This window comes from Talpa occidentalis, unplaced genomic scaffold, assembly GCF_014898055.3.
Source record: "Talpa occidentalis isolate TD23 unplaced genomic scaffold, MPIMG_talOcc4v2.1 talOcc4.16, whole genome shotgun sequence".
NCBI classification, from domain to species: domain Eukaryota; kingdom Metazoa; phylum Chordata; class Mammalia; order Eulipotyphla; family Talpidae; genus Talpa; species Talpa occidentalis.
This window is the reverse complement of record NW_023601653.1, coordinates 66182293-66209036: the sequence shown is the minus strand read 5'-3', so window position 1 is coordinate 66209036 and position 26744 is coordinate 66182293. Positions and strand designations below refer to the sequence as shown.

At 35.1% G+C, this 26744-nt stretch overlaps 1 protein-coding gene across 1 annotated transcript; it reads right to left on the bottom strand.

The window, feature by feature from the left end:
* Nucleotides 1-750: 750 nt before the first annotated feature.
* LOC119247012 (natural killer cells antigen CD94-like) lies at nucleotides 751-26315 on the bottom strand. Its single transcript, XM_037513239.1, has 5 exons — nucleotides 26295-26315; nucleotides 25683-25773; nucleotides 21596-21747; nucleotides 1865-1968; nucleotides 751-868 (listed from the first exon to the last, which is right to left on the bottom strand). The coding sequence occupies exons 1-5, from the start codon at nucleotides 26313-26315 to the stop codon at nucleotides 751-753; spliced, it is 486 nt and encodes a 161-aa protein (XP_037369136.1).
* Between the last annotated feature and the right edge of the window lie 429 nt (nucleotides 26316-26744).

Sequence of the window (26744 nt, the reverse complement as noted above, 5' to 3'; positions counted from 1 at the left end):
AGAACACAGGAAGAAAGAATTAGTGAGGAGGAAAATAGAAATATAGAAATGACTCAAGTGATAGAGGAGAAAGAATAAGATTTAGAAAATATGATTAAAATATGAGGCATCAGCCTCCATAAGGAATTGAAACTGAAGACAATGGCCATCTTAGAAGATGAAGAGAGAGAGAGAGAAAGAAACAAAATTATTTTGAAGAAATAATAGCTGAGAATGTCCCAAGCCTAGGGAAGGAACTATCTACAAAAATTCATGAAGTCACGATAACATATATTAATCTAACACAAGAGGCACTACACCAACACACATAATAAAAACTTGCCAAAGTTTAAACACAATGATATACAGGTATCCAGAAAGAACTAACATTCAGAAATACAAGCAAAGATAAATCTTCACAGTTTAGAATGTCATTCAAAAAAATGATGTTGACATATATTATTTGATGTGAATTGTTTATTTACATTTATGAAAAGAATATTTACTAGAATACATCCATAAAATATATTAAGTTCAGTATCAAATATGAATTAAATCAAAGTATTCATTAGTCTTTATCTTGATGCCTTATAATTGCAGATAGAGGTAAACAGACACATTATTTTTATAACATTTTCAAATATATATAAATATGAGACAAACTGAAAAATTTCACAGTTCCCCAAATTAGATAATTGTAATAAGATAGGAGGGAGAGTTAGCATTCTTTTACTGGGCCTTTACTGCTCACTTCTTCCACCAAAGAAACATCTAAGTAAGTTGTTTACAGATATAACGGTTTTTCGACTGGCAATCATCATACAAAACTTTACCCTTTGCTCTGTATAATACGCAGTTCTTTGTATTTGCAGTTTGAGGGAGGGGAAATCTGTAATTAAAAATAAAAATTTTAACATATGGGAGAAGGAAATGAAAATGTTCAATGATATTTATTCCTGAATAGTAGATCGTTTCTACTGAAAAGTAGATCTTTTCAATACAGATTCACTGTATTTTTTTTTTTTTAAGATTTATTTATTTATACAAGCACTGGGTACAGTCAGAAGCGCAGGAGGGTGAGAGGATTCACCAAAGCCAGAGTGGGGAACAGAACAGACAGACTGATGAAATACACTGCTGAGGGGAGCAGCGGGTGGCAGGAGAGGTCTGCACGCCCTGTGGGACCCTCGCCAGTGGCCGGGGATCGAACCGGCACTGCAGAGGCTGCAGGCAGATTCGCAACCCAAGGCTCAACCGCTGCGCCACCAGAGGAGGCCCATTCACTGTATTTTTTATTCAGTAGCCACAGTCTTTACAATTTCAGAGTAGAATATTATTAAAATTCAATTATTACCTCTATAATCTGATACATAGAGGTCAGGGATTATTTTGCCTTTGTTATTAATGGTTTTGATATTTGATATACTTCTTCAATCTATATTAAAGATCCACTGACTAATGTAGTCTAGGGAAACAAGACAGGGAAAAAAAAAAATCCCATGTTTATGAATGAAAAAGGGAGTGAAGACTACAAATATATAAAAATAAGTACATGATCTTGGAAACATGGGGGTTGGGGGAAGTTGAGAATAATGGGTTCCAGAAAAATAAAGAAAATCAAGGACACTGTTTTTTCTGGACCGCCCCGTGAATATGCCATCTGCATATCCTTACACCCACAGTGCCGGTTCTATGGCAAAAGAAAAAACATTTCAGAAGCTCTTATATGCTCACAAGTTCATCTAATATATCAAAAGCAAATAAAATTGTTTTTCTGTTCAATTTTCTATGTTTCTATGTTCTGAAAGGAGGATCTTAGCTATAGTCTCTAATGAAATCCAAGAAAATGCTTAAAGACAGAAAAACCCTTGACTCAAAAACTTACAATTTCTGGGAGACAACAGAACCATTTAGCCACACCCAGGCACTTTGATTTGCGCTGTAGGTCACTCCAATCCAGTAAAAGTATCCATTAAACTTCATAAAATCCTGCTTGGATACAAAAATAATTTAATTTAATTTATATCTACTCTGGATGACATTTTTTTTTAATTAGTGTCCAGCATTTGATTCAGCCTTTCATCAAACACATTGAAATTATTTGTAACATTTGATTTAGGAGTAGCCATGAGTTTCTATGTCCTCACATATCACACCCATTCACTTATAAATAACAACACAAAATTTTACGTGTAGACAAAAAGAAAAACATTGTAAATGGAGTTTGAATTTTCATGGAAAGCTTGCTTCACAGGAGACCGCTATTCAAATTGGTTCTCCAGCAATATCTTAAGGGATAAATTTTGTGACTATAATCTTCACTACCTATATTCAACACAGATTCTACATGGGGCTAGAAAAATATTTAACTTTTTTTAAGAATTAGATGATTTTTTTGATGATACATCACAAACTGATGGCAAAATATTGAGAATTATACAATAAATTACAGAATCAGTCAAATAACTAAAAAATAAAAATATTTAGTTGATTATTTAAAATAAAATAATCCTATTATATCTTCTTTGAAATATCTCTAAAATATATCTTGTATTCCACTTTAAATTTGCCTTGAATTTTATTCCAATTAACGTACATCTTTGACAAATTTCATGTAGATTATATAATGTTTAGCTGAAGTTATAGGATACTATTAAATCATTAGCTTAAAAAATAATCATCCAGTATGACCTAATGAAGTTGGAATCAAATTATTCAGCTTACTGAGATGGCATTTTTTCCCTAGGTCTGAAAGCATATAGGAAATCAGAATTAAACACATGCCAATTCATCTTTGCTGTGTACCAGAAGTAGGGTGGAATTCTGAGAATCACAGATATCACTACTTTCTTTCCATGCTTTGAATTCATTGGAAATGAAGTAACAGTTGCACTGATAGCCGATCCATCTTTCTTGGCAAGAACTGTATCCAGAATCTAAGAGAAAAATAACATGTAACTGTTAATAGGAGATTTATTTCAGTTTTCTTTCCTCATTCAAAAATTATTTTTAATTTTTTCCCACAAATTCTTTTGAAAATCTATCTGATCACATATTTGAGTATTCCAGGTACAGCTAAAAATATTTTCTGTTGAACCTGCTCCTTTTTCTGTTTTCTAGGAATAACTCAATCTAGGAATAAATTAGATCCTAGAGATTTTTTTAAGGTTTTGTTTATTTCTCATAGAAGAACTGGGGTGTAGGCCAGAGGTGTGGGGGTGAGAGGATTCACCAGAGACAGAGTGGGGAGCACAACAGGTGTATCTACTGAAATACACTGCTGAGGGGAGCAGTGGGCAAGACAGGAGAGGTCTGCAGTACCATGTGGGTCAGCTCCCTGAAGGGATTCAATTCAGGCCATCCTGGTGGGGCCTCCTGGTGGTAGCACTGAGATTTAACCCAGAGGTCACCAGGGAGGCCACAATCCTGGAGATCTTTAAAGGAAGAAAACATTATAGTATATTTTCTGAATAATAATAAAAAAAAATTATATGTTGGGGCCTCCCCGGTGGCGCAGAGGTTGAGCGCTGGGTTGCGAAGCTGCCGGTAGCCTCTGCGGTGCCGGTTTGATCCGGCTGCTCCCCGGCCACCAGAGGAGGGTCCCACATGGCGCACAGACCTCTCCTGCCGCCCTCTGCTCCCCTCAGCAGTGTACTTCGGTCCTTCTGCCTGCTCTGCTCCCCGCTCTGGCTCTGGTGAATTCTCTCACCCTCTCGTGCTTCTGACTGTACCCAGTGCATGTAAAACAAACAAACAAACAAACAAATAAATAAATAAAAACACGCCGCTATTAAAAAAAAATCATATGTTGGTAGAACTCTGATATGTGATGAGTATTTGATGTATTTGATCTTGTAAAAGAAGATGCATAAAACAATTAGCTTGAAGTCTCATCCCAGTTTACTCTGTTGTATCCTAAGCATTTACTATTCCCCCTTTACGAAGGTACTGAATTGTGGTAGGCACTCAAATCTTTGCAACATAAGTGGTGCTGACATTTGATTACAAAGTGGGGGATCATCGCAGGATTGGGGAATGAGAAAATGATAGATGAAGTATATAAACTTCCAGTTAGAACAAAATATTGTTCAAATATCCCAAAATAAAATTCGCTATCTTCAAAATATTGCATGAAAAAGTTCTGAGGATCTAATACTCAATATTATGAAAGTAGGTAACATTTCTCTATTTCATATTTGTGTTTAGTACAAAAGAGTAGATCTTAATGTTATCAACACAAAGAAAAGTGGCACTTAGGTGATGGAATGGAGGTGTTAGCAAATATATGTCCGCATATTGCAGGAGTTTATCAAATTAACACTGTGCATGTCAAGCTCATACAATGCTCTATGTCAGTTGCATTGCAATTAACTGGAAATAAAATAAAAAAGATGATAAAAATTATAAACCTGAAGTGAGATATGATGACAAAAGATTTTAAGAGAAGTTGTAAAACATTTGAGTAACATGCATTGAGAATTAAGTTTTGAGTAAGCATGCTGGATAAGATACAGATATGCTGAAATCTGTACATTAAATTCTGAGGTAGAAGATGCAGTATCAAAAATAAAGACATATAAATTTATGGTTTAGGAGAAACACAGCCAGTTATTGCAGCTTAGCAAGGATTTCTACTTCAACTTAATTTGATTATTTACTTAAATAAGAACACTCATGCAGGAAAATCTGTCATTTCAGGTTAATATTTCCTTAACACTTGAATATATAGATGATGCATATTCAATGTAATGTAATGATTTGTATACTGGAGAATGATGAAATGAGACTATCTTACAGTTAGTAGGTCAATTTGTATAACTAGATTAAAATATTCCATCATGGGTCTGTATAAAAAAAAGGGGGAAACTGCCTACTTCATCCTCCAGAAACCCCAAAATTTACAAACATGGAACCAACCTTTCTGGATTTCAGTGTTATTTCCTGGAGAGATTGCCCCCTCAATAATAGTTTTATGAGATGCTGTAAGAAATGATAGCAATTATCAGATACAGTTTTTTGAAAAAATAAAATATTCCATGCCAGTAAATGAAACATTTATTATTAAATATTTTGATCAAAACTTCAACTTTATATAGAAAAACTTTGCCTAGAAAAAGTTTCAACTTTGCCTAGAAAAACTTACCATGAAACACCAACAAAGTTCCCAAAATAGCCATCAACAAAAGGCAGGTTACCCCCAAGATCCCAGAAATCCACCTCCATAGAGTGGTCTGATGAGCTGTATAGAAAGAGAAGTAGGGTAATGACTTCAAAGGAAAATCCTGGAGAAGTTCGTAAAGGCAGAAACTACTAGGAGATAATCCAAAAAGTTTTTTAATTTGGTGATCTGATTGCCTGTCAGTGAAACATTGGAAAATGAAACAAGCTTTTGCAAGCTCCATTCAATACTGAAATTTATTGTGAGATTATTCATGCATTTTCCTCTTTACTGTATAGATCTTAGTAATATAGACTCATCGGTAATTTTTTGGAGGGGAGGGCATGGAAATAGGGAGATCTGAGTAAGAAGAGTTGGACAGATACAAAGTTCTGTTTGTAGACTTAAATAGTGGACATTAACATGGTCTCTCAGGGAAAATCATAAGAGGTATCACTCCCAATAGGCAGTTAAGAAAAATTAGGTCTCTTTCACAATATCACTTCTTCAGGGTATCAGAGTTGGCAGGTATCCAACTCAGAAGTAAAATCAATGGCTAGTCCCTGTAACACAGACATCATTTTGAAAATGCTGCCTGGCAGTGTTCTCTTCTAATCAGTCCCTGCTAGAGACATGTCAGGGGGCTCATAACCAAGAAGTTGAATAGGGATGAAAAGACAAAGGACACCCTGGACCTGGTGTGATGAAGGCTCCCAGGACATACAGGGATGACTCCCTGGAGACCTGCATTTCTTTTAGGTAATTTGCATGATGACACTTAAGCCAACATGGGTTACAAGACGTTGCATTTTCTCATACCCAAAATTACTTTTTTACATGCATTTCCCTTCAAAGAAACGAACATTAGAAGATTCTGCATTAACATGGGTATATGTCCTATATTGCCATTCACACTCTAGTTGGTAAAACTATTATATTAGCTGACTTTTAGATGTCAAAATAAAATGAGAATTTTTTATAAATTTGCAAACATTGGCATTAACATTTCAAATTCTCTAGTTAGTTCTAAAATCAAATAGTGTTGCTTTAATTTAACCTGGTAAATCAGTCCCGTAAGCTGTTAGTGCTATCCCTGTCAGAAACCATCCTTTCAACCTTTTGGAAAAGTTTCAACATTAATTTCTATAATTAAGAAGGAAAAATAATAAAATAAAAATCAGAGGCACATACTGATATATATGAAATTTAAAATCTCACTATTTTTGCCTGTCCAGCCTCGAAATGATCAATATCCATAACATGCATTTTCTTGTTTTTATTTTCCAGTTGCATAGCAGGGGCTACACATACCTGCCATGAGGAAGGTGCTCCTGGTCACCGTGGGGAAGGCTCGCTTGTTCCAGAAGATCTGGGTCTGGGCACGGACTGAGCTTGATGCTTAGGAACCAGTTGTGTAAGAAGTTGTGTAAGAAGAAAGTTGTGTAAGAAAGTTGTGTAAGAAGAAAGTTAAATGAAAGATGGAAATTCTGCATTTAAGCAATGTTCTCAAATCACCTATTTACTGGTGAGAGTGGATGGACAGTATGAAACAGATGCAGCAAAATCATGAGCTTCAAATGTTCCGGAACCACAATACAGGAAATTCTCACTGTACTTGCGTGGTGCCTCCCTTTGTTTATGATAAAAGGTCAGAGGAAGTTTTTTTTTTTTTAATTTTTGAACATCAAATAATTTTGTAAAAATATTTGGAAAATAGAGGGAACATGGACAACCTAATTGTATGTACTCAGTATAATAAAATTACACAAATAAAATTTCCTTTTTTAAATAAAAGTATTCATTATTATATTGTACTAAACACTGAATGAAATATTTACCACATATTAGCTCAATAATTTCTGAGACTAACTTAATAAATATTCATAACTATTCTCATATTACTAAGCACCATAAAAGTCAGCAATTACTGAAGGAGACTTACACTGTAAACCAGACAGTACATATCCACGGACACATGCAATGTATTTTAAAAGAAGCATCTCTGTCTGTAGATTTTGTGAATATTTATTTTCTTTAGCACAGAATGAATGGTTGGTGTTTCCCTGTCTCATTTTGTGATGTTTCCTGCCTCCTTAATCAGCTAGGGAAGGCAGAGATCAAAAATTTAAGAAGAAAGTGACCTTGCATTACTGTTCCATTTACTCACACACACACACACACACACACACACACACACACTCACTCACGCACACACGCTTTACAATTGCCTGAGCTGGTTTGGGCCAAAACTCAGTACCTTGTTCAAATTTTGAAATGTATATAGCTGGAACAAATACATATAAATTCTCATGTATTCTGCTTATTTCCCACATTCTTGTAGGAGGCCTCTTGAGACTCTCCATGTTCTGCAAGCAGAGGAGGCTGGATTAAAAAAATAGTGCCCAATGGGCTAGACACAAAGATTGACTGAAATCAGCTGAGACCCAATTTGGATACCAGAGTGGAATCCATTTCACTGAAAGCCAAATGGATGGTCAGGATTATCGAAAGGTAATTTTGAGACACTGAACTAAAAGGATGAACATTTCAGTATTGTGTACTCTTTTAAAACTTTTTGTTTATATGTGTTTTGATTTATTTCAGGTAGGATTTTGTGAGTAAGTTTATCACTGATTTACATATTTGGGTTCACTTTGAAGCACACTAAATTTGAGAGTGAATTCTAATAAAATTATTTTTAAATATAATGTTTCAAATAGCCTTTTAAGATTAAACAATCTTGGGTCTCCCAGGTGGCCCAGAAATTTGAGTGCAGCACTTCTGCATCACGAGTTCAATTCCCAGCGGGCCAGGGAGAAACCCATATGGCTCAGCAGACCTCTTCTGTCATGTCCACTGCTCTCCTCAGCAGTGTATTTGCTCTGTCTGCCTGTTCTGCTCCCTGCTGTCTCTTGAATCCTCTCACCCTCCTGTGCCTCTGACTTGTATCCCAGTTCTTGTATAAAAATAAATAAATATTTAAAAAAAGATTAAACCACCTTGATTTCTCTCCTATCACGTCCCTTTTCAATTAATCTTTTCTCTTGTCCTTTTTTATTCTGTCCTCTTTCTTGCTCTGTAAGCCAATTTATTGCCTTTTTTCCAATTGATACTTAGAATGATATATGCTTATAGATTGCATGAAAATTGAATATACATATGCACAAATTGTAGGGAAAATATACATATGTACCTGTATATTGAATAACCATTTTGTCTTAGAATATATACTTTTAATACTTCCAACTCATTTATTCTAATCACACACAACTTGAGAAGTAGAATGAATATCTGGGAAATTATAATTACCTGACTTTTAGAAGAAAATGCTGGATCTCTTGAAACATGCTTATGTATATCCTGGGGAGAAACAGATGTTTATTAAAGAAGTTCAAAATTAAAATATTTAATAGTCCATGTATGGGTCTAGAGCACAGTAAAGAAAATGAGAGAATAAATAAATAGACTAATCATACCTTTTCTCTGCTATGAGTCTCTAACAGGTGAGCACAGAGCTCAAGAATAATAGAGCTCTGGATGCAACCACACAGGAAACTCTTCTACTGTTGCTCAGTTTAACTCTGCATTGTCTTTATATTGGACCTTTCCTCAGTCTTACCTTAATGATACAAGATATGTAATATATTTAAACATAACAACCAATCCCTTTCACTCAGTCTTTGCATTGTCATAGATATAATTGAATATCATTGACTATTAAAGAAAACACCAGATTTTTAAATTAATTTCAATATACTTTATGACACACTAAATTCAATTGTTAGTCTGGATATATTTATGAGGTAATTTTTGTTGTTACTTGTTGATGCTTTCAGTCCATCACTAGATGGCACATGTATGGCTTTTCTCGGTTCCCCTCAGCAATTCTTGTGAGTGGACTGTCCATCAAATCCCAAGAATCATTATCAGTCATATTATAGAAACAAGAAACCAAAAAATACTAATCAATGAGTTATGCACATACATATCAAATACAAAAATCATTATATTATTTGTAATAAAAAACATTTCCATGATTTTGACAATATTTCACTGTTTCATCTTAGGTGAGTTTAAATTTGATTCATTTTATATCTTCCTGTGACATTTTCAAAGATTTGTAACTATTTAATATGAGTCATACCTTCATCATCTATTGGTAAATATATATGATTCAAACTATTACAAAATATAAAAATACATCAATAAATAATGTGAAAAAAGGTCAATAGCCCTTTTAAAGCTTCATAATAAATTTACCAAAATAAATAAATATAATAAAGTATCATTAAGTCTGAGAGAACTTTATAAATAAATGTAGTGAAATAAATTTCAAAGGAAGAAGCACTTCCCATCTCAAATATTTAATTTCTAATTCACATTTAGAAGGTATCATAGAAAATAAACTGGCAGTAAATATATATATATATATATATATATATATATATATATATATAATTAGAAAATATAGATGATTTAAAATGTGTCTTGATGTCATATTATTATATACCTGAAGGGAGAAAACACAAAGTATATGGACTTTTAATTTTACTAATATAAGTCATTATTGTTTTATGAAAAGAAAAAAAAAAAGCCAAGACCAAGGAAACTTTGAACCCCATTGGTGTTATAACCAGTGTTACCTCAATTTTAAAAGAAAGAAAATGCTGCCCATTTTTTGACTGGATTATTTTCTTTGTTGTTGTTGAGTCTCATCAGCTCTTTGCAGATTTTTGTGATCAGTCCTTTATCATTAGTGTTGTGTGCAAAAATGTTCTCCCAGTTGGTGGGGATTCTCTTTGTCTTTGTTATTGTCTCTTTTGCTGTGCAGAAGCTCTTTAATTTGATGTAGTCCCAGCTGTTTATCTTTGCCTTCACTATCACTGCTTTGGGTGATGTGTCTGTAAAGATGTCTTTGATGTGCAAATCACGTAGTGTTTCGCCTATATTTCCTTCTATGTATTTTATGGTTTCAGGTCTTATGTCTAGTTCTTTAATCCATTTTGAGTTGATTTTTGTGTATGGTGTAAGGTAGTGGTCAAGCTTCATTCTTTTGCATGTAGCGACCCAGTTTTCCCAGCACCATTTATTGAACAAACTTTCTTTGCTCCAATGCATAGTCTTTGCTCCTTTGTCAAAGATTATTTATTTCTGGATTTTCTATTCGATTCCATTGGTCTGTATGTCTGTTCTTGTTCCAATACCATGCAGTTTTGATGATTATGGCTTTGTAGTAGAGTTTGAAGTCTGGGAGTGTGATGCCTCCATTCCCTTCTTTTTTTTTCAGGAGAGCTTTGGCTATTCGGGGTTTTTTGTGATTCCATATGAATTTCATCAATAATTGTTCTATTTCTTTGAAGAATGACATTGAAATTTTGATTGGAATAGCATTGAATCTGTATATTGCTTTTGGTAGGATGGCCATTTTAATAATGTTTATTCTCCCAATCCATGAGCAGGGGATGTTTTTCCATTTCTTTGTGTCTTCTTCTATTTCTTTTAACAGTGTTTTATAGTTTTCTTTGTATAGGTCCTTTACCTCTTTTGTTAGATTTATTCCCAAATATTTGATTTTTTTTTGTTTCAATAATAAAAGGGATGGTGTTTTTGATTTCTTCTTCTTCAGATTTATTGCTTGTGTATAGGAAGGCTACTGAAAATAATCCACTCAAAAAATGGGCAGAAGAGCTAAAAAGAAACTTCTCTGAAGAGGAAATGCGAATGGCCAACAGGCATATGAAAAAATGTTCAACATCACTTGCAATCAGGGAAATGCAAATCAAAACTACCATGAGATACCATCTTACACCAGTGAGAATGGCACATATTAAAAAAACTAGCAACAGCAAATGTTGGCAAGGGTGTGGAGAAAAAGGAACTCTTCTGCACTGTTGGTGGGAGTGCAACCACTATGGAGAGTTGTGTGGAGATTTCTGGACCTACTAAACATAGATGACTGGATCAAGAAGATGTGGTACATATATACCATGGAATATTACTCAGCATTCAAAAAAGATAAACACATGCAATTTGCAGCAACATGGATGGTGCTGGGAGGGATCATGCTCAGTGAAATAAGCCAGAAAGAAAAAGAAAAATACCGGATGGTCTCACTCATAGCCGGAATCTAGAAAACTTAAATAAGGGACCAGGAAAATGAATAACTATAAGAAAGTGAAAATCAAAATCAACAAAAAACTATGAACCAGAGACACTTTTTGGGGGGTGGGGGCGGGAGGGGAGGGATTGGGGTAAGAATGGGGGGTTGCAATTGTATGGGGAATATAAAAATAAAATTTATTATTTAAAAAATAAAATAAATAAAGTCTGGCATTGAAAAAATATATATATATATAAAAATCTCTGAAACCTGGACAGAAGTCCTCCTCTATCAATTCCTGAAACTATGTATGAGCAAGTTATAACAAGTAATAAAATAAGCTTTTAAACACTAAAAAAAAAAGAAAGAAAATGCTCAAATAATTATATCATGATCTTATTAAATTTCAAAGTAATTCAAAGTCATATTGACTGGCATAGGTGAGAGCTAACCATATGAATTTTCAGGATCTTAATGAAAATGTTCCAAGTTCCAAGTGTCTCTCTGCTATGCAGATATGATTATAGTTTAGGTCAGTACAATTCAAAGTAATAATTTTTCTATTCCAATTTTACTATTTCATCATCTGTATTCCAATTTTATATATAAGATGTTTCTCAAATTGTACCAAATAATTTTAGTTACAAATGGAAGGAGCTCACGATTTTGCAACTTCATTTTACAAGTGAATCATCTTATAATTTGAAAATCATCTGTCAAGTGTTGCTAAATATTTGTGAGGGCCTCCATGGTGGCACAGGTGGTTGAGTGCCGCACTGTGAAGCTGTCCGCAGCCTCTGCAGTGCAGGTTCAATACCTGCCGGCTGGCGAGAATCCCACATGGCGCTGCAGACCTCTCCTGCCTCTCCCACTACTCCCTTCAGCAGTGTATTTCAGTCAGTCTGCCTGTTCTGTTCTCCATTCTGTCTCTGTTGAATCCTCTTACCCTCCCATGCATCTGGCCTGTATGCAGGTTCTTGTATAAATCAATATATCTTAAAAAAAAAAAAATAAAGATCTGTGAGCTGCAAAATGCACATTTGAGGCATTTCATCTTTTAAAAACTCTGCAATGTTCCCAATGAAAATAGCAGATTTTTCTTAATGTTTAAATAAAATCCAGGCGTAGAACAACATGAACCTTATTTTTATGGTTAGAACTGAATTCCTTTTCTGATTACTTCAATGGTTATTATTGTTGTTCAAATTTTCTCCTTCCATTTTCAGTGATCGTTTACTATATGTTGCTGGCAAATCATCTATTACTTTTCTATTTTTTTTCTATTTTTCCATTTGCCAGCATTGTGTAGCCAACTTAGTGATACATGTTTGTCTTTCAATTTGTGACACAGAACTACACTTTTGATATAGTAAATCTTTAGCTCTGTGCTACTAAATTGTCTTTCTTTACCCAAAGGTCATAGTTGTTGATTATATTTGACATTTTGAGGATTCAGCTTTTGATTAAGTATATGGATTAAGTAAAAAAAAAATAAAAAGTCAATACATTTATTTTAAATGAATAAATACTTACAGATATAACATAAAAAAGGATATCTAAATGATCAGAAGACACTAATACCATTAATCAAAGAGAAATGCCAGTCAGTTGTAACTATACCAGGAGCAGCACTCCTTCTGCAAGTTTCCTTATTAGCATAAAACAAGGTAAAGGGAATCTAAGAAAAACAACAGAAGGGAGGATGAGAGGGACAGGCAGGCAGGGGGATGAAAGGGGAGCAGAAGGCTGGGAATAAAGGGGAGGGATCATTTCCCTCCCTGTGTACCCTTGAGGATTCCCTCTTGAAATGTATGAAAATGAATTTCTCCTTAGCTCCATCAAGCATATAAATGTTTTCCCACCTAGGAGGCTAGAAATGAAATCTCATGGCCATTTTACTTTGTGTTGCTCTTATGATGACTGCATGTGACTTCCTTAGTTTATGTTTCACTTGGATTTCTGTATGGATTAATTCATTTTTCATGGGATTTTGACCAGTTTTTATAGAATTTTTCCTCAATTTTAAGCATTCTTTGTGTATTAAAGATTTGAGTCTTTTGCATATAATTTCTGCTGGAGATACTTTTCCAAGTTCTCGTGTGTATTTTGACTTTGCTTTTGGTATTTTACGCTATGCCAGATTTTTCTAGCTTTATGTTTATTGTATCTCAACGTTTAGAATTATCATAGAGGAATGTTTCCAGTTTTCTTCCAGTGTATATGCAGTTTCCTTTTATATGTTGATTTCAATGATCCCTTTGAATTTAATCCTGTGTATGGTTTGAGCAATATATATGATTTTAACCTTTTCAAATGACTGTATAGAAAGTAATCAGAACTTCTTAAGAAGACCATGTGTAAGAATATCATCATAGGGCCTCCCCAGTGGCGCAGCGGTTGAGCGCTGGGTTGCGAGGCTGCCCGCAGCCTCTGCAGCGCCGGTTCGATCCCCGGCTGTTGGGCGAGGGTCCCACATGGCGCGCAGACCTCTCCTGCCGCCCGCTGCTCCCCTCAGCAGTGTACTTCGGTCCTTCTGCCTGTTCTGCTCCCTGCTCTGGCTCTGGTGAATTCTCTCACCCTCCCACACTTCTGACTGTACCCAGTGCTTGTATCAATCAATAAATAAATCTTTAAAAAAAAAAAAAAAAAAAAAAGAATATCATCATAATATAAATTTCTATGAATCATGAGAGTATTTATGATTTTTTAAAAGATTTATTTATTTTTATACAAGAATTGGGGTACAGGCCAGAGATGCATGGGGGGGTGAGAGGATTCACCAGAGACAGAGTGGGGAATAGAACAGGCAGACGGACCGAAGTACACTGCTGAGGGGAGCAGTGGGCGAGACAGGAGAGATCTGTTCCACCATGTGGGTTTCTCCCTGGCCGGCCGGGAATCGAACTTGTGCTGCAGTGGCTGCGGATTTCTTCATAGGTTGCGTCTTAACCCCTGCGCCACCAGGGAGGCCCAGTATTTATGATCTTTATGTTCTAGTCCTTTGGTCTATTTGTGTGTCATTATCCACAACACTGTTGTAAACTGAAGCTCTTGAGGTTTGTTTTAATAATTAATAGGTCTAGTACTTCCTCAGAGCTGGGCTTTTGCAGGCCGCATTGTCTATTGTCTTTTTCTACACGAGTGTCAGTGTCATTGCCCAGATCCATCAGTCATTGGACAAATTTAAAATGTACAAATTTACTTAAGAAATGTATAAATTTACTTAAAGTGTACAAATTAAATGCACAAATTTAAAATGTACAAATTTACTTGGAAGCAAAACCAGAGGTCTTTGTCCTTATTTTTAAGGTGTGTTTTTTGTCTTTCTGAAATGCTTTACATATTTCTCAGATTATGAATAGTCCTTGTTAAGCATTCTTCATATATTTATAAGAATTGTACATAAGATATTTAAAGCATTATGTCTTACAACTGGTTTTACATGTGTACATGAATGCCATTTTTTAATTAATTTCCAAATCTGTTAACCAAATGCCTTATTATTAGAGTTAAGGTTAACATTGATTTGCTCACATTATTAAGGTATATTACCGTGTAATATGCAAATATATTTTTTTCCTTTCTGATTTATTTGATTTTTTTTAGCCTTGTTACATTAGCTAAACAAATAGAACAATTTGAACAAGTAGTCCTGGTAATTATCATCTATGCCATTTAGTGACTCTAATGGAATACCTCCTGGGCTTTCCCTCAAAATAAAATGCTAATATTAAAGCACCACCCACCACCTCCTCATACACACATGTATACATGAACTATGTAAGCATATATTAGTAATATCCAATCATTTTTACTTTTTAAAAGAATTCTGTGTATTCAGTGTATATGCATGTTTCAGTCACATTGAAAAGAAAGATGTATTTTTTATTGTAAGTGTATTATGATAAGTATATGTAAAAATACCTATCATAGGGGCAATATTATTTAGATCATCTGTTCGTGTCACCTTTTATTAATATGCCACTATACCTCCTTGCATATCCTGTGAAATTGATGTTGCATACATAATCACTGTTATTTACTAGATAGATTCATAAGGGTTGACTCTTCATAATAAAATGGGACCTTTGACATTAAAAAGTGTCTGCCTCATAAAATCTCTTCAATTAAATGTACTTACTTACTATCAGGATTATAATCTTTATAATTTTATTGCCTCCAATTACCTTGAAAATTTTTGTACATCATTTACTTTCAACATCCTATTATATTTCTGAGTTTGATCAACTCCTCCTCACTTTCATCAATTTTATTTTGCTTTTTTGCTCTTATTTTTATGACTATGTGAAGTTGTCTAATTTGGCTGCAGTGTTGAGTGTTGTATTACAGGTTCTTCATCTTTGTGGTGGTTCTTATTTTCCAGTGTATTACTTTATGCAGGAGGAGAGAGAGAGAAAGAAAATAATTGCTCATGAGTAACGGAATTATTAGCAGTTGACATTTGTTCATGTTTAAAAGTATCTACAGTCAATTATTTCCCTCTAATGGAGCAGAGGATGTAAAAGGAAATCTATAAAAGAAAGATGTTAAAACAATTATACTCCTGTTTTTCAGGAAAAGTTCTACTTTCTCCATCATTTTCTTCTCTCTGTAGAATTTTGTACTGAAATTAGCCGAGATACAGTTTGAAGTGTATTGACAATCTTTCACATGATTTCCTCAGATTATATGGATATGGAGCCACACAATTCCATTTTCAAAAATAATTCCATATAATTATAAAATGAAGTATAGTTTGAGATCCATGGTATTATGATGATATACCTCTCTTAGTATGCTAATTTTTATCATGAGGCACTTCTATGGACTTTCTCATACATTGTGAAGTCAGGCCACAGACCATCAATAAATGAGTGTGGTGTTAGAAGAAACTTCTGACTACTAGTGATAAAATCAACCAAATGAAAGAGTTTCGATATTAAAAGTAAAATTCCCCTAAGAAGTTAGAAAAAAAAGTCAAAAATCCTTACAAAGCCAGATTGTTGGACAATTCCTGGGATTGTTTTGACAAATGCCTGCATTTGATTATGTGTGCAGTTAAGCAACTTACTATCAGAACATGCATTTGGTAATGGCTGAAGACTTGACACTACTTATTATTCTGAATAATCACTTAATCAAAATCTCCATATTAGAGGCCATTGTACCCACTTCATGACGTATTCTGTTGCAGACATTCCTAACTTACTATGATATGACTTAAGAGTGTCATCTTAACTGTGGTGTGAAAATCATAGGCATCTGGTAGAAACTCTATGTTAAGTTTTGAATGTTGATCTTTCCATGGTTATTGACCAGCAGAGTGTTGTTTACAGGATGTGGGCAGCAGAGCAAGCTGCTGCTTCTAGTCAGCCAGGCCAACCCAAAAGTCAATAACCCATTCTCTACAGGTTGTTCTAAATTACGTGAGATGTTCAACATTTTATGGCTTTGTGTTTGAGGACTTTTGTCTAGCTGTAGACTAATAGAAGTGTTCTATGCGTTTTTAAGGGAGGTGAGGCTAAACATGAGTGTTCAGGAGGTTAGGGATATTATATAGCTTTTTTTACAAAAGATGTGTTCAGTTTATGTTGGGTTTTTTTATGCTCTCACCTTATCATAAGTCTAGAAGGTTGTGTATTGTGAACACATTTAGAAAGCTTAGTAATAATTGTGTGGCAAAATTAATTGATTTTGAAAATCAGAAACTTCAATATGCCTTAAGTTTATCAAAATATTATAAATATTAAAAATACAAATTTCACATTAAGCAAATTCAGCATTTAATGGAAATGATTTTCTGTTCTAGACTTTGAATTTGTGGACATAAGAATGATGTTATTAAATGTGCATATATAAAATATTGCTGATAAGTGCTGAAGATTGCTGAATTTATGGTTATTTTATTTGTAAGAAGACAATTTATTCATATCAAGTCGATACACAAAAAGGACAAAAAGTAACCACCTAGTTTCTCATTGTGATGATTGTAAATTGTGAACCATTTATTTGTGATTGCATCCACATTTACTAGGTCTTTTAATTCATTCCCAAGACTATTTTTCAATACCTCTTTTACTAGTAAAGCAGAGAAAATAAATGTGGGAAGAACAGATTAAGAATTTTTCCCTATGAAGTTTGGTACTTTTCTCTAAATTGTAAATGCTGAATCAATGTCTTTTTAATTACTGAAATGTTTGATTGAATTATATAATTTATTGAGTTTTCTAGACTGACAGTTTTTATTGATCTAACAATTCTTGAGGACACCATTTACAACTATGTAAAACAATGAAATTTCAACAAAGTTAAAAAAACTGAAACGAAAGTGTTACTACAATAAAAAAATAAAATAGGGGGTACAATGTCAGCTTCATGGCAGAGGAAGATACTATCATCATTTGCCCCATGTGAGCTAGATTGTTGTTATAATGTTGGAAGCATAACATCTCCCCCTTCAGGTGCAGTCACCATAGCGCACCTAAGCAAGCACATTATCTACTGTGCTCTCTCCTGGTCCTGTTTTTGCCCCTTCCTCTCTTCCTCTGGAGCCTCATTTACATGGTGTCAGCTTCCATGGTTTGGATTGAATTTATTGGTTTGGATTTCATTCTTTGTCTAAGAATATTTATCCTCAACTAGAATTCCTCTACTTAGTATGTGAGAATGCAGGAGACACCCATGTGTGTGTGATCTAAAGTCTGTGCCACAAGTAAAATGGTGGGCTACCACGCAAACCCAGTGGTCTGAGGAAGAAGTCAATGAGAGGGTGTATGAACAGGTAAGAGCCAAACCTGGTTCATAGGTAGGAGGTGTGGCATAGTGACTAACATTCCTATGGGGTTCTCCTCACCCTCCCTGTCTAAGGCTCCTATAACAGGAGTTTGTCCCCCTCCCCTCCAATTCCCACCAACCCTGATAGAAAAGAGAAACATAAAAAGAATGCCACATTACCACAGACTGCATATAAGAGGGAAGACACTTAATTACTCTGAGAGAAGCCAATTTCCCAGACAGAGAGGCACATCATCAAATAATACAAATAGAAAAGACAAATAACTAGAATTCAAACTTAAAAATATGAAATTTGAGGAATACCAGAAAAACAATTCAAAAGAGATGCCAGGAAGATCACATATTTGAAGAAAACACTGAATGTCAACTGATAACTCAGGAAGAAACTTAAGAAACAGAGATTAAAAATATGAAAGAAAAACAGAACCAGAGAACCAGAGATCCTGGACACAAAGATTCAATAAAGGAAAAAAAAAAAAAGAAAACATACAAAGGAGGATAGAATACAAGGAAGAAAGCATTAGTGTGAAGAAGAACATATAAATCTAGAAATAACTCAAGTGGTAGAGGAGAAAGGACAAGATTTAGCAAAAAAGATGAAAACATGAGGCCATCAGTCTCCATTAGGAAATGAAACAGATGGTGAAGAGAGAGAGAAAGAAACAGAATTTCTTTAGTGAAATAATAGCTGAGAATGTTCCCAACCCGGGGAGGAACTATCTACAAAAATTTATAAAGTCACTAGAAAATATATTTATCTAAATGCAAGAGGACCTACACCAAGACACATAATAGAAAATTGCCAAAATTTAGGGCCTCCCTGGTGGTATATCGGTTTGATTGCAGCTCTATGAAGCTGTCCGCACCCTCTGAAGCCCAGATACGATTCCTGGCCATCCAGGGAGATACCCACATGGTGGTGGCAGACCTCTCCTGTCTTGCCCAGGGCTCCCCTCAGCAGTGTTTTCGTTCCATCTACCTGTTCTTCTTCCCGCTTGTCTCTGGTGACATCTCTCACCCTCCCATGCTTCTGGCCTCTAGCCCAGTTCTTGTATCAATAGTAAATAAAGCTTTTAGAAAAGAGAAAATTGCCAAAGTTTAAACATAATGATGTACAGGTATCCAGATAGAGCTAACATTCAGAAATATGAGCAAAGATGAATCTTCACAATTTAGAATGTTGTACAAGAGAATGAAATGATATTGACATATATCATTTGATATGAATTGTTTATTTAAATTTATAAAAAGAAAATTTACTAGAATATATCCATAAAATATATTAAGTTCAATACCAAATACAAATTAAATCAAAGTATTCATTACAGTCTTTATCTTGTGCCTTATAATTGCAAACAGTGGTGCACAAACTCAACATTTTTATAACATTTTCAAATATATAAAACTAATATAAGACAACTTAAATATTTCACAGAACCCAAAATTAGATAACTGGAATAGGATAAGAGGGAGACTTAGTGTTCTTTTGGTGGGCCTTCACTGCTCACTTCTTCCACCAAATCAACACCTAAGTAAGGTGATGTTTACAGATAAAAAGCTTTTCCTTCATACATTGTTCTTCCAAAACGTAACCTCTTGGGCTGTATACTATGCAGTTCTTTGGATTTTTAATTTTAAGACTTGGAAATCTGAAATTAAAAATGAAAATGCAACATGTGGAGAAAGAAATGAAAATGTTCAGTGATATTTCTTATTAAATAGTAGAGATTTTCAAAGCTTTTGAATAGGACATTAAGATATTAAGTCATATGTTTTGTTCAATAGCTACAGTCTTCAAGATTTAAGAGTAACTCATTACTAAAGTTCATTTATTACCTCTATAATCTATAGTAAAACTTTTTTTAAAGATATTTATTTATGCATACAAGTGCTGGGGTACAGGCCAGTGGTGTGGGGGGTGGAGAGAGGAGTCCCCAGAGACAGAGCAGGGAACAGAACAGTCAGACTGACTGAAATACACTGCTGAGGGGAGCAGCAGCCCAGTCAGGACCGTCTGCTGCGCCATATCGGCTGCTCCTTGCAGGGATCGAACTCATGCTACAGTAGCTTCGGATACCTTCATAGGTTGCGTCTTAACTCCTTGCTCCACCACGGAGGCCCAACTTTATAATCTAATACATAGAAGGCAGGGAGTCTTTTGCCTCTGTTATTAATGGATATATTTGATATACTTTACTTTAATCTATATTAAAGATGCACTGACTAATCCAATCTAGGCAAACAAGTCAGGGCATAAAACTTAACCTTGTAGGATGCTGGAAATCCCATGTTTATATATGGGAAGAGACTTTGAAAATTACAAATATATAAAAATAAGTACATGATATTTGAGACATGGGGCTTGAGTAGGGGTTGAGAAAACTGGGTTCCTGCAGAATAAAGAAAATCAAGGACACTCTTTTCTCTGAACAGCCCCGTGAATGCGCCATCTGCACACCCACACACACCCAATGCTGGTTCTAAGGCAGAGGAATAAAAAAATGCCAGAAGCTCTTATATGGTCACAAGTTCACAAATTATATATCAGAAGCAACTAAAATTGATTTTCTGTTCTATTTTTGTGTTTTAATGCTCTAGAAAGAGGATCTTAGCTTTAGTCTCTGATGAAATCCAAGAAAACACTTAAAGGCAGAAAAAACCTTGATTCAGAAACTTACAGATCCTGGGAGACAACAGAGCCATTCAGCCACACCAAGGCATGGTGATCTGCACTGTAGGTCACGCCAATCCAGTAAAAGTAATCACTAAACTTCATAAAATGCTGTTTGGATACAGAAACAAATTAACCTAATTCAAACCTACCTGGATGACATTTTTTTTAATTAATGTACAGCAATAGATTCACATTTCATTAAACACATTGAAATCATTTGTAACATTTGGTTTAGGAGGAAGTCATGAGTCTCCTATGTCCTCCCATATCAAGCCCATTCACTTATAACTAACAACACAAAATCTCACGTGTAGACAAAAAGAAAATAATTATAAATGGAGTTTGAATTTTCATGGAATACTTTCTTCACAGGAGACCGATATTCAAATTGATTCTACGTCAGTGTTTTAAGGGATAAATTTTGTGGGTATAATCTTCACAACCTCTATTCAGCACAGATTCTACATGGGGCTAGAAAAATATTTCACTTTTTTTAAGAATTTGATAATATTTGTAATGATGCATCACAAACTGATGACAAAACATTGAGAATTATACAATAAGTTACAAAAACAAAGAACTAAAATTATAAATATTTAGTTGATTTTCTAAATAAATATTACATCTGCTTTGATATCTCTCTATAAAGTGTCCTGTATTTCATGTTAAATTTGCCTTGAATTTTATTCCAATTAACATACATCTTTGATGAATTTCATGTAGATCTTGTAATTGTTATCTGAAGATATAGGACATTATCAAATCATTGGCTTAACAAATAATTACCCAGTTTGATCTAAAGAAAGTTGGAATTAAATTATTAGGCTTAGTTAGATGGCAATTTTTACCAAGACTTAAAACATATAGGAAGCCAGAATTAAATACTTGCCAATTCATCTCTGTTGTCCATCTGAAGTAGGGTGGAATTCTGAGAAGCACAGAAATCACTACTTTCATTCCAAGGTTTGAATTCACTGGAAAGGAAGTAACAGTTGCACTGATAGCCGATCCATCTTTCTTGGCAAGAACTGTAACCAGAGTCTAAGAGAAAAATAACATATAATAGTTGATTGGTGATTGTCTTTCAGTTTTCTCTACTCATTCAAAATTTAATTTTAATTTACTTTTTTTCTACAAATTCTTTTGAAAATCTATCTGAGCATATATTTGAATATTCTAGATATAGCTAAAATTGTTTTTCTGTTGAATCTAGGAGAAAATTTAGATCCTAGAGATCTTTTGTATAAAGGTTTTATTTATTTCCCCTAGAAGAACGGGGGTGCCAGCCAGAGGTGTGGGCGATGAGAAGATTCACCAGAGACAGAGTGGGGAACAGAACAGGCAGATTGACCAAAGTACACTGCTGAGGGGAGCAGTGGGCTTGACAGTAGAGGTCTGCTGTGCCATGTATGTTAGCTCCATGGCCTGGGATTGAACTCAGGCCATTTCAGTGAGACTTCCTGGTGGTAGCCATGAGATTTAACCAACAGGCCACCGGGGAGGGCATGATCCTAGATACCTTTATTTTTTTTTTTTTTTTTTTTTTTTTTTATAGAGGCATGTTTATTTATTTATTTATTTTGTTTGTTTGTTTTGTTTATACATGCACTGGGTACAGTCAGAAGCGCGGGAGGGTGAGAGAATTCACCAGAGCCAGAGCGGGGAGCAGAGCAGGCAGAAGGACCGAAGTACACTGCTGAGAGGAGCAGCGGGCGGCAGGAGAGGTCTGCGCGCCATGTGGGATTCTCCGCCGGTGGCCGGGGAGCAGCCGGGGATCGAACCGGCGCCGCAGAGGCCGCGGGCAGCTTCGCAACCCAGCGCTCAACCGCTGCGCCACCGGGGAGGCCCAATCCTAGATACCTTTAAAGGAAGAAAGTATTGTAAGATATTTTCTGAATAATAACACATATAACGTATGCTGGGAAAATTCTGATATACGTGCTGGGTATTTGATCTTATAAAAGATGAATAAAACAATTAGCTTGAAATTTCATCCCACAGTTTACAGTGTTGTGCCCTGAGCATTTACTATCCTCCTTTAAAAAGGTCTTGATATGTGGCAGGCACTCAAATCTTTGCAAAATGAGTGGTGCTGACATGTGATTACAAAAAGGATAGACAAAGGTTATAAACTTCTAGTTAGAACAAAATATTGTTCAAATATTTCAAAATAAAATTCCAGATCTTCAAAATATTGCATGAATAAGTTCTGAGGATCTGGTACCCAGTATTGTGAAAGTAGGTAGCATTTCTCTGTTTCATACTTGCGATTAGCATAAAAGGGTAGATGATAATGTTATCAGCACAAAGAGAAGTGCCACTTAGGTGATGGAATGGAGGTTTTAGCTAATATATAATGTGAGCACATTGCAGACGTTTATCAAGCTAACACTTTGTGCATCTTATACAACGCTCTATGTCCGTTGTATTGCAATTAACTGGAAAAAAAGATGGTAAAAATAAAAAATCTGAAGTGAGAGATGATCACAAAAGCTGTTGAGACAACTTGAAAAACATGGATAAAACACATTGAAAATTAAGGTTTGAACAAGCTCACTTGGTGAGAGTTAGATATGCTGAAATCTGTACACTAAATTCTGAGTCAAAAGATACAGGGTCAAAATTAAAGACATAAATTTATGGTTTAGGAGCAACAGAGCCAGTCAGCAGGGGTTTATACTGCAATTTAATTTTATTGTTCACTTATATGTGAACACTCATGCAGGAAATTGTGTCATTTCAGATTAATATTTCCTTAATATTTAAATATATAGATGATACATATTGAATGCAATTTAATAATTTGTATACTGGAGAATAATGAAATGAGACTATCATAAAGTTAGTAGGTCAATTTGTAAAACTAGATTACAATATTCCATCACGGGTCTGTATAAAAAAAGAGGGAAACTGCCTATTTCATCTTCTAGAAACCCCAAGGTCTACAAATTTGGAACCAACCTTTAGTGCTATTCCCTGGAGAGACTGTCACATCATTAATAGTTTTATGATATGCTGTAAGAAATGATAGCAATCATCAGATACAGTTTTGTGAAAATATAAAATATTCTGTGCCAGTAAATGAAACATTTATTATTAAATATTTTCATCAAGGTTTTGAACTTTATCAAACTAGCCTAGAAAAACTTACTTAGAGCTATGGAAGCAACCCAAATGCCCAAAAATAGATGATGGATCAAGAAGATGTGGTACATATACACAATGGAATATTACTAAGCAATAAAAAAGATAAACACATGCAGTTTGCAGCGACATGGATGGAGCTGTAAGGCATCATGCTCAGCGAAATAAATCAGAAAGAAAAAGAAAAATACCGGATGGTCTCACTCATAGCAGGAATTTAGAAAACCTAAATAAGACATCAGGAAAAAGACTAATCAATACAAAATAAAAATCAAAATAAACAAGCAACTAAAAACCAGAGACACACTATGGGTGGGGGTGGGGGGGAGGGTGGAGTGGGGAGAAGAAGGACTAGCGCCAAAATAAGGGGGGAGGTGCAATTGTATGGGGAATATAACCAAAATGAAAATGTATACATTGTGCAAAGATGAAAAAAGATATAAGAATTCTATAAAATAAAATATTTAAATTAAAAAAAAGAAAAAGAAAAACTTACTTAGAAAAAATTTTTCCAACACAATTCCCAAAATAGCCATCAATGAAAGGCACGTTACTCCTAAGATCCCAGAGATCCACCTCCATGGAGTGGTCTGGCGAGCTGTAGAGAAAGAGAGGTAGGGTAATGCCTTCAAAGGAAAACACTGGAGAGGTTTGTAAAGGCAGAAAGTAATAGGAGATAATCCAAAAAGCTTTTTAATTTGGTGATCTGATTGCCTGCCAGTGAAACATTGGGAAATGAAAACAAGCTATTGCAAGCTCCAAGCAATACCAAAATTTATTCTGTGAGATTATTCATGCATTTTCCTATTTACTGGATCCATCTTAGTAATATAGACTCACCAGTAATTTTTTTTGGATAGGAGGGCATAGAATTATGGGGATCTGAGTTCGGAGAGATAGGCATTTACAAAGTCATGTTTGTGGACTTAAGTAGTGGACATTAACATATTCTCTCAGGGAAAAACCATAAGAGGTATCATTTCCAGTAGACAGTTAAGAAAAATTATGTCTCTTTTACAATGTCATTATTCAGGGTATCAGAGCTGGCAGGTATCCAACTCAGAAGTAAAATCACTGGATGGTCCCTGTAACAATTTGAAAATGCTTCCTGGCAGTGTCCTCTTCTAATCAGTCCCTGCTAGAGACATGTCAGGGTGCTCATAACTCTGCAGAAGTTGAATAGGGATGAAAAGACAAAGGACACCCTGGATCTGGTGTGATGAAGGCTCCCCAGCACATACAGGGATGACTCCCTGGGAACCTGCTTTTCTTTTACATAGTTTGAGTGCAGAAAATTAAGCCAACATTGGTTATAAGACATTGCATTTTCTCATACCCAAATTTACTTTTTTATAGCATTTCCCTTGAAAGAAATGAACATTAGAAGATTCTGCATTAACATGGGTACACATCCTAAGTATATTGCCATTCACACTCTAGTTCGTAAAACTATTAAATCAACTGACTTTTGGATGTCAAAACAAAATGAGAAATTTTTATGAACTTGTAACCACTAGCATTAACATTTCAAATTCTCTAGTTAGCTCTATACTCAAATAGTGTTGCTATAATTTAACCAAGTAAATCAGTCCGGTAAGCCTTAGCGCTGTCCCTGTCAGAAACCATCCTTTCAACCTCTTGGAAAAACTTCACAAAACAATTTCTATAATGTATAATGAAGAATAATAAAATTAAAAATCAGAGGAACATACTGATATATATGAAATTTGAAATTCTCATTATTTCCCCAGTCCTGCCTCGAAATGATCAGTATCCATCACGTACATTTTCTTGTTTTTATTTTCCAGTTGCATAGCAGGGGCTGTACGTACCTGCCATAAGGATGGGTGCTCCTGGTCGATGTGGGGAAGGCTCCTCGCTTGTTCCAGAAGATCTTGGTCTCGTTATGGACTGAGCTGGACGCTTAGGAACCCGAAAGTTGTATAAGAAGAGAGTTAAAAGAAAAATGGAAATTGTGCATTCAAACAATCTCTCAAATCACCTATTTACTGATGAGTGTGGATGGGCAGTATGAAACAGAAGCAGCAAAATCACGAGCTTAAAAAGTCCCGGAACCACAATACAGGAAATTCTCACAATACCTGCTTGGCGCCTCCCTTTGTTGAAATAAAAGGTCAGGGGAAGGTTTTTTGATGGTGTTTTTTTTAATGTTTGAACATCAGATAATTTTAAAATAATATTTGGTAAATAATGAGAACTTGGGCAAACCTAAGTGTGTGTACTCAGTATAATAAAATTACACAAATAAAATTTCCTTCTAGTTTAATAATAAGTATTCATTTTCCATATTGTACTAAACACTGATTAAAACATTTAGCACATATATTAGCTCATTAATTTCTGAGAATGACTTAATAAAATTACATAATTGCATTCATATTATTAAGCATCATAAAACTCAACAACAACTCTAGGAGATTTACCTTCGAAACCAGGCAGTACATATCCATAGACACATGCAATTTATTGTAAATAAAGCATCTCTGTCTGTAGATTTTGTGGATATCTATTTTCTTTAGCACACAGTGGTTGGTGTTTCCTGTCTCATTCTGTCATTCTTTTCCCTGCCTCCTTAACTCATCTCTGGAAGTCAGAGTTTAAAAAGGTAGAAAGTGTCCCCCCATTACAGTTCCTGTACACTCCTCTCTCTCTCTCTCTCTCTCTCTCTCATACACACACATACACACACGCTCTACACTTGCATCAGCTATTTTTTTTTAATATTTATTTATTTATTTATACAAGCACTGGGTACAGTCAGAAGTGCGGGAGGGTGAGAGAATTCACCAGAGCCAGAGCGGGGAGCAGAACAGGCAGATGGACCAAAGACACTGCTGAGGGGAGCAGCGGGCAGCAGGATAGGTCTGCGTGTG

Excerpts from the sequence above, each read along its gene's own strand:
- LOC119247012 (XM_037513239.1), bottom strand. The coding sequence starts at position 26,315 with ATGTACTGCCTGGTTTCGAAG. Across the intron at positions 25,774-26,294 it reads TGTACTGCCTGGTTTCGAAG|CGTCCAGCTCAGTCCATAAC; the intron begins GTAAATCTCCTA and ends CGGGTTCCTAAG. Across the intron at positions 21,748-25,682 it reads AGCACCCATCCTTATGGCAG|ACTCTGGTTACAGTTCTTGC; the intron begins GTACGTACAGCC and ends TTTTTCTCTTAG.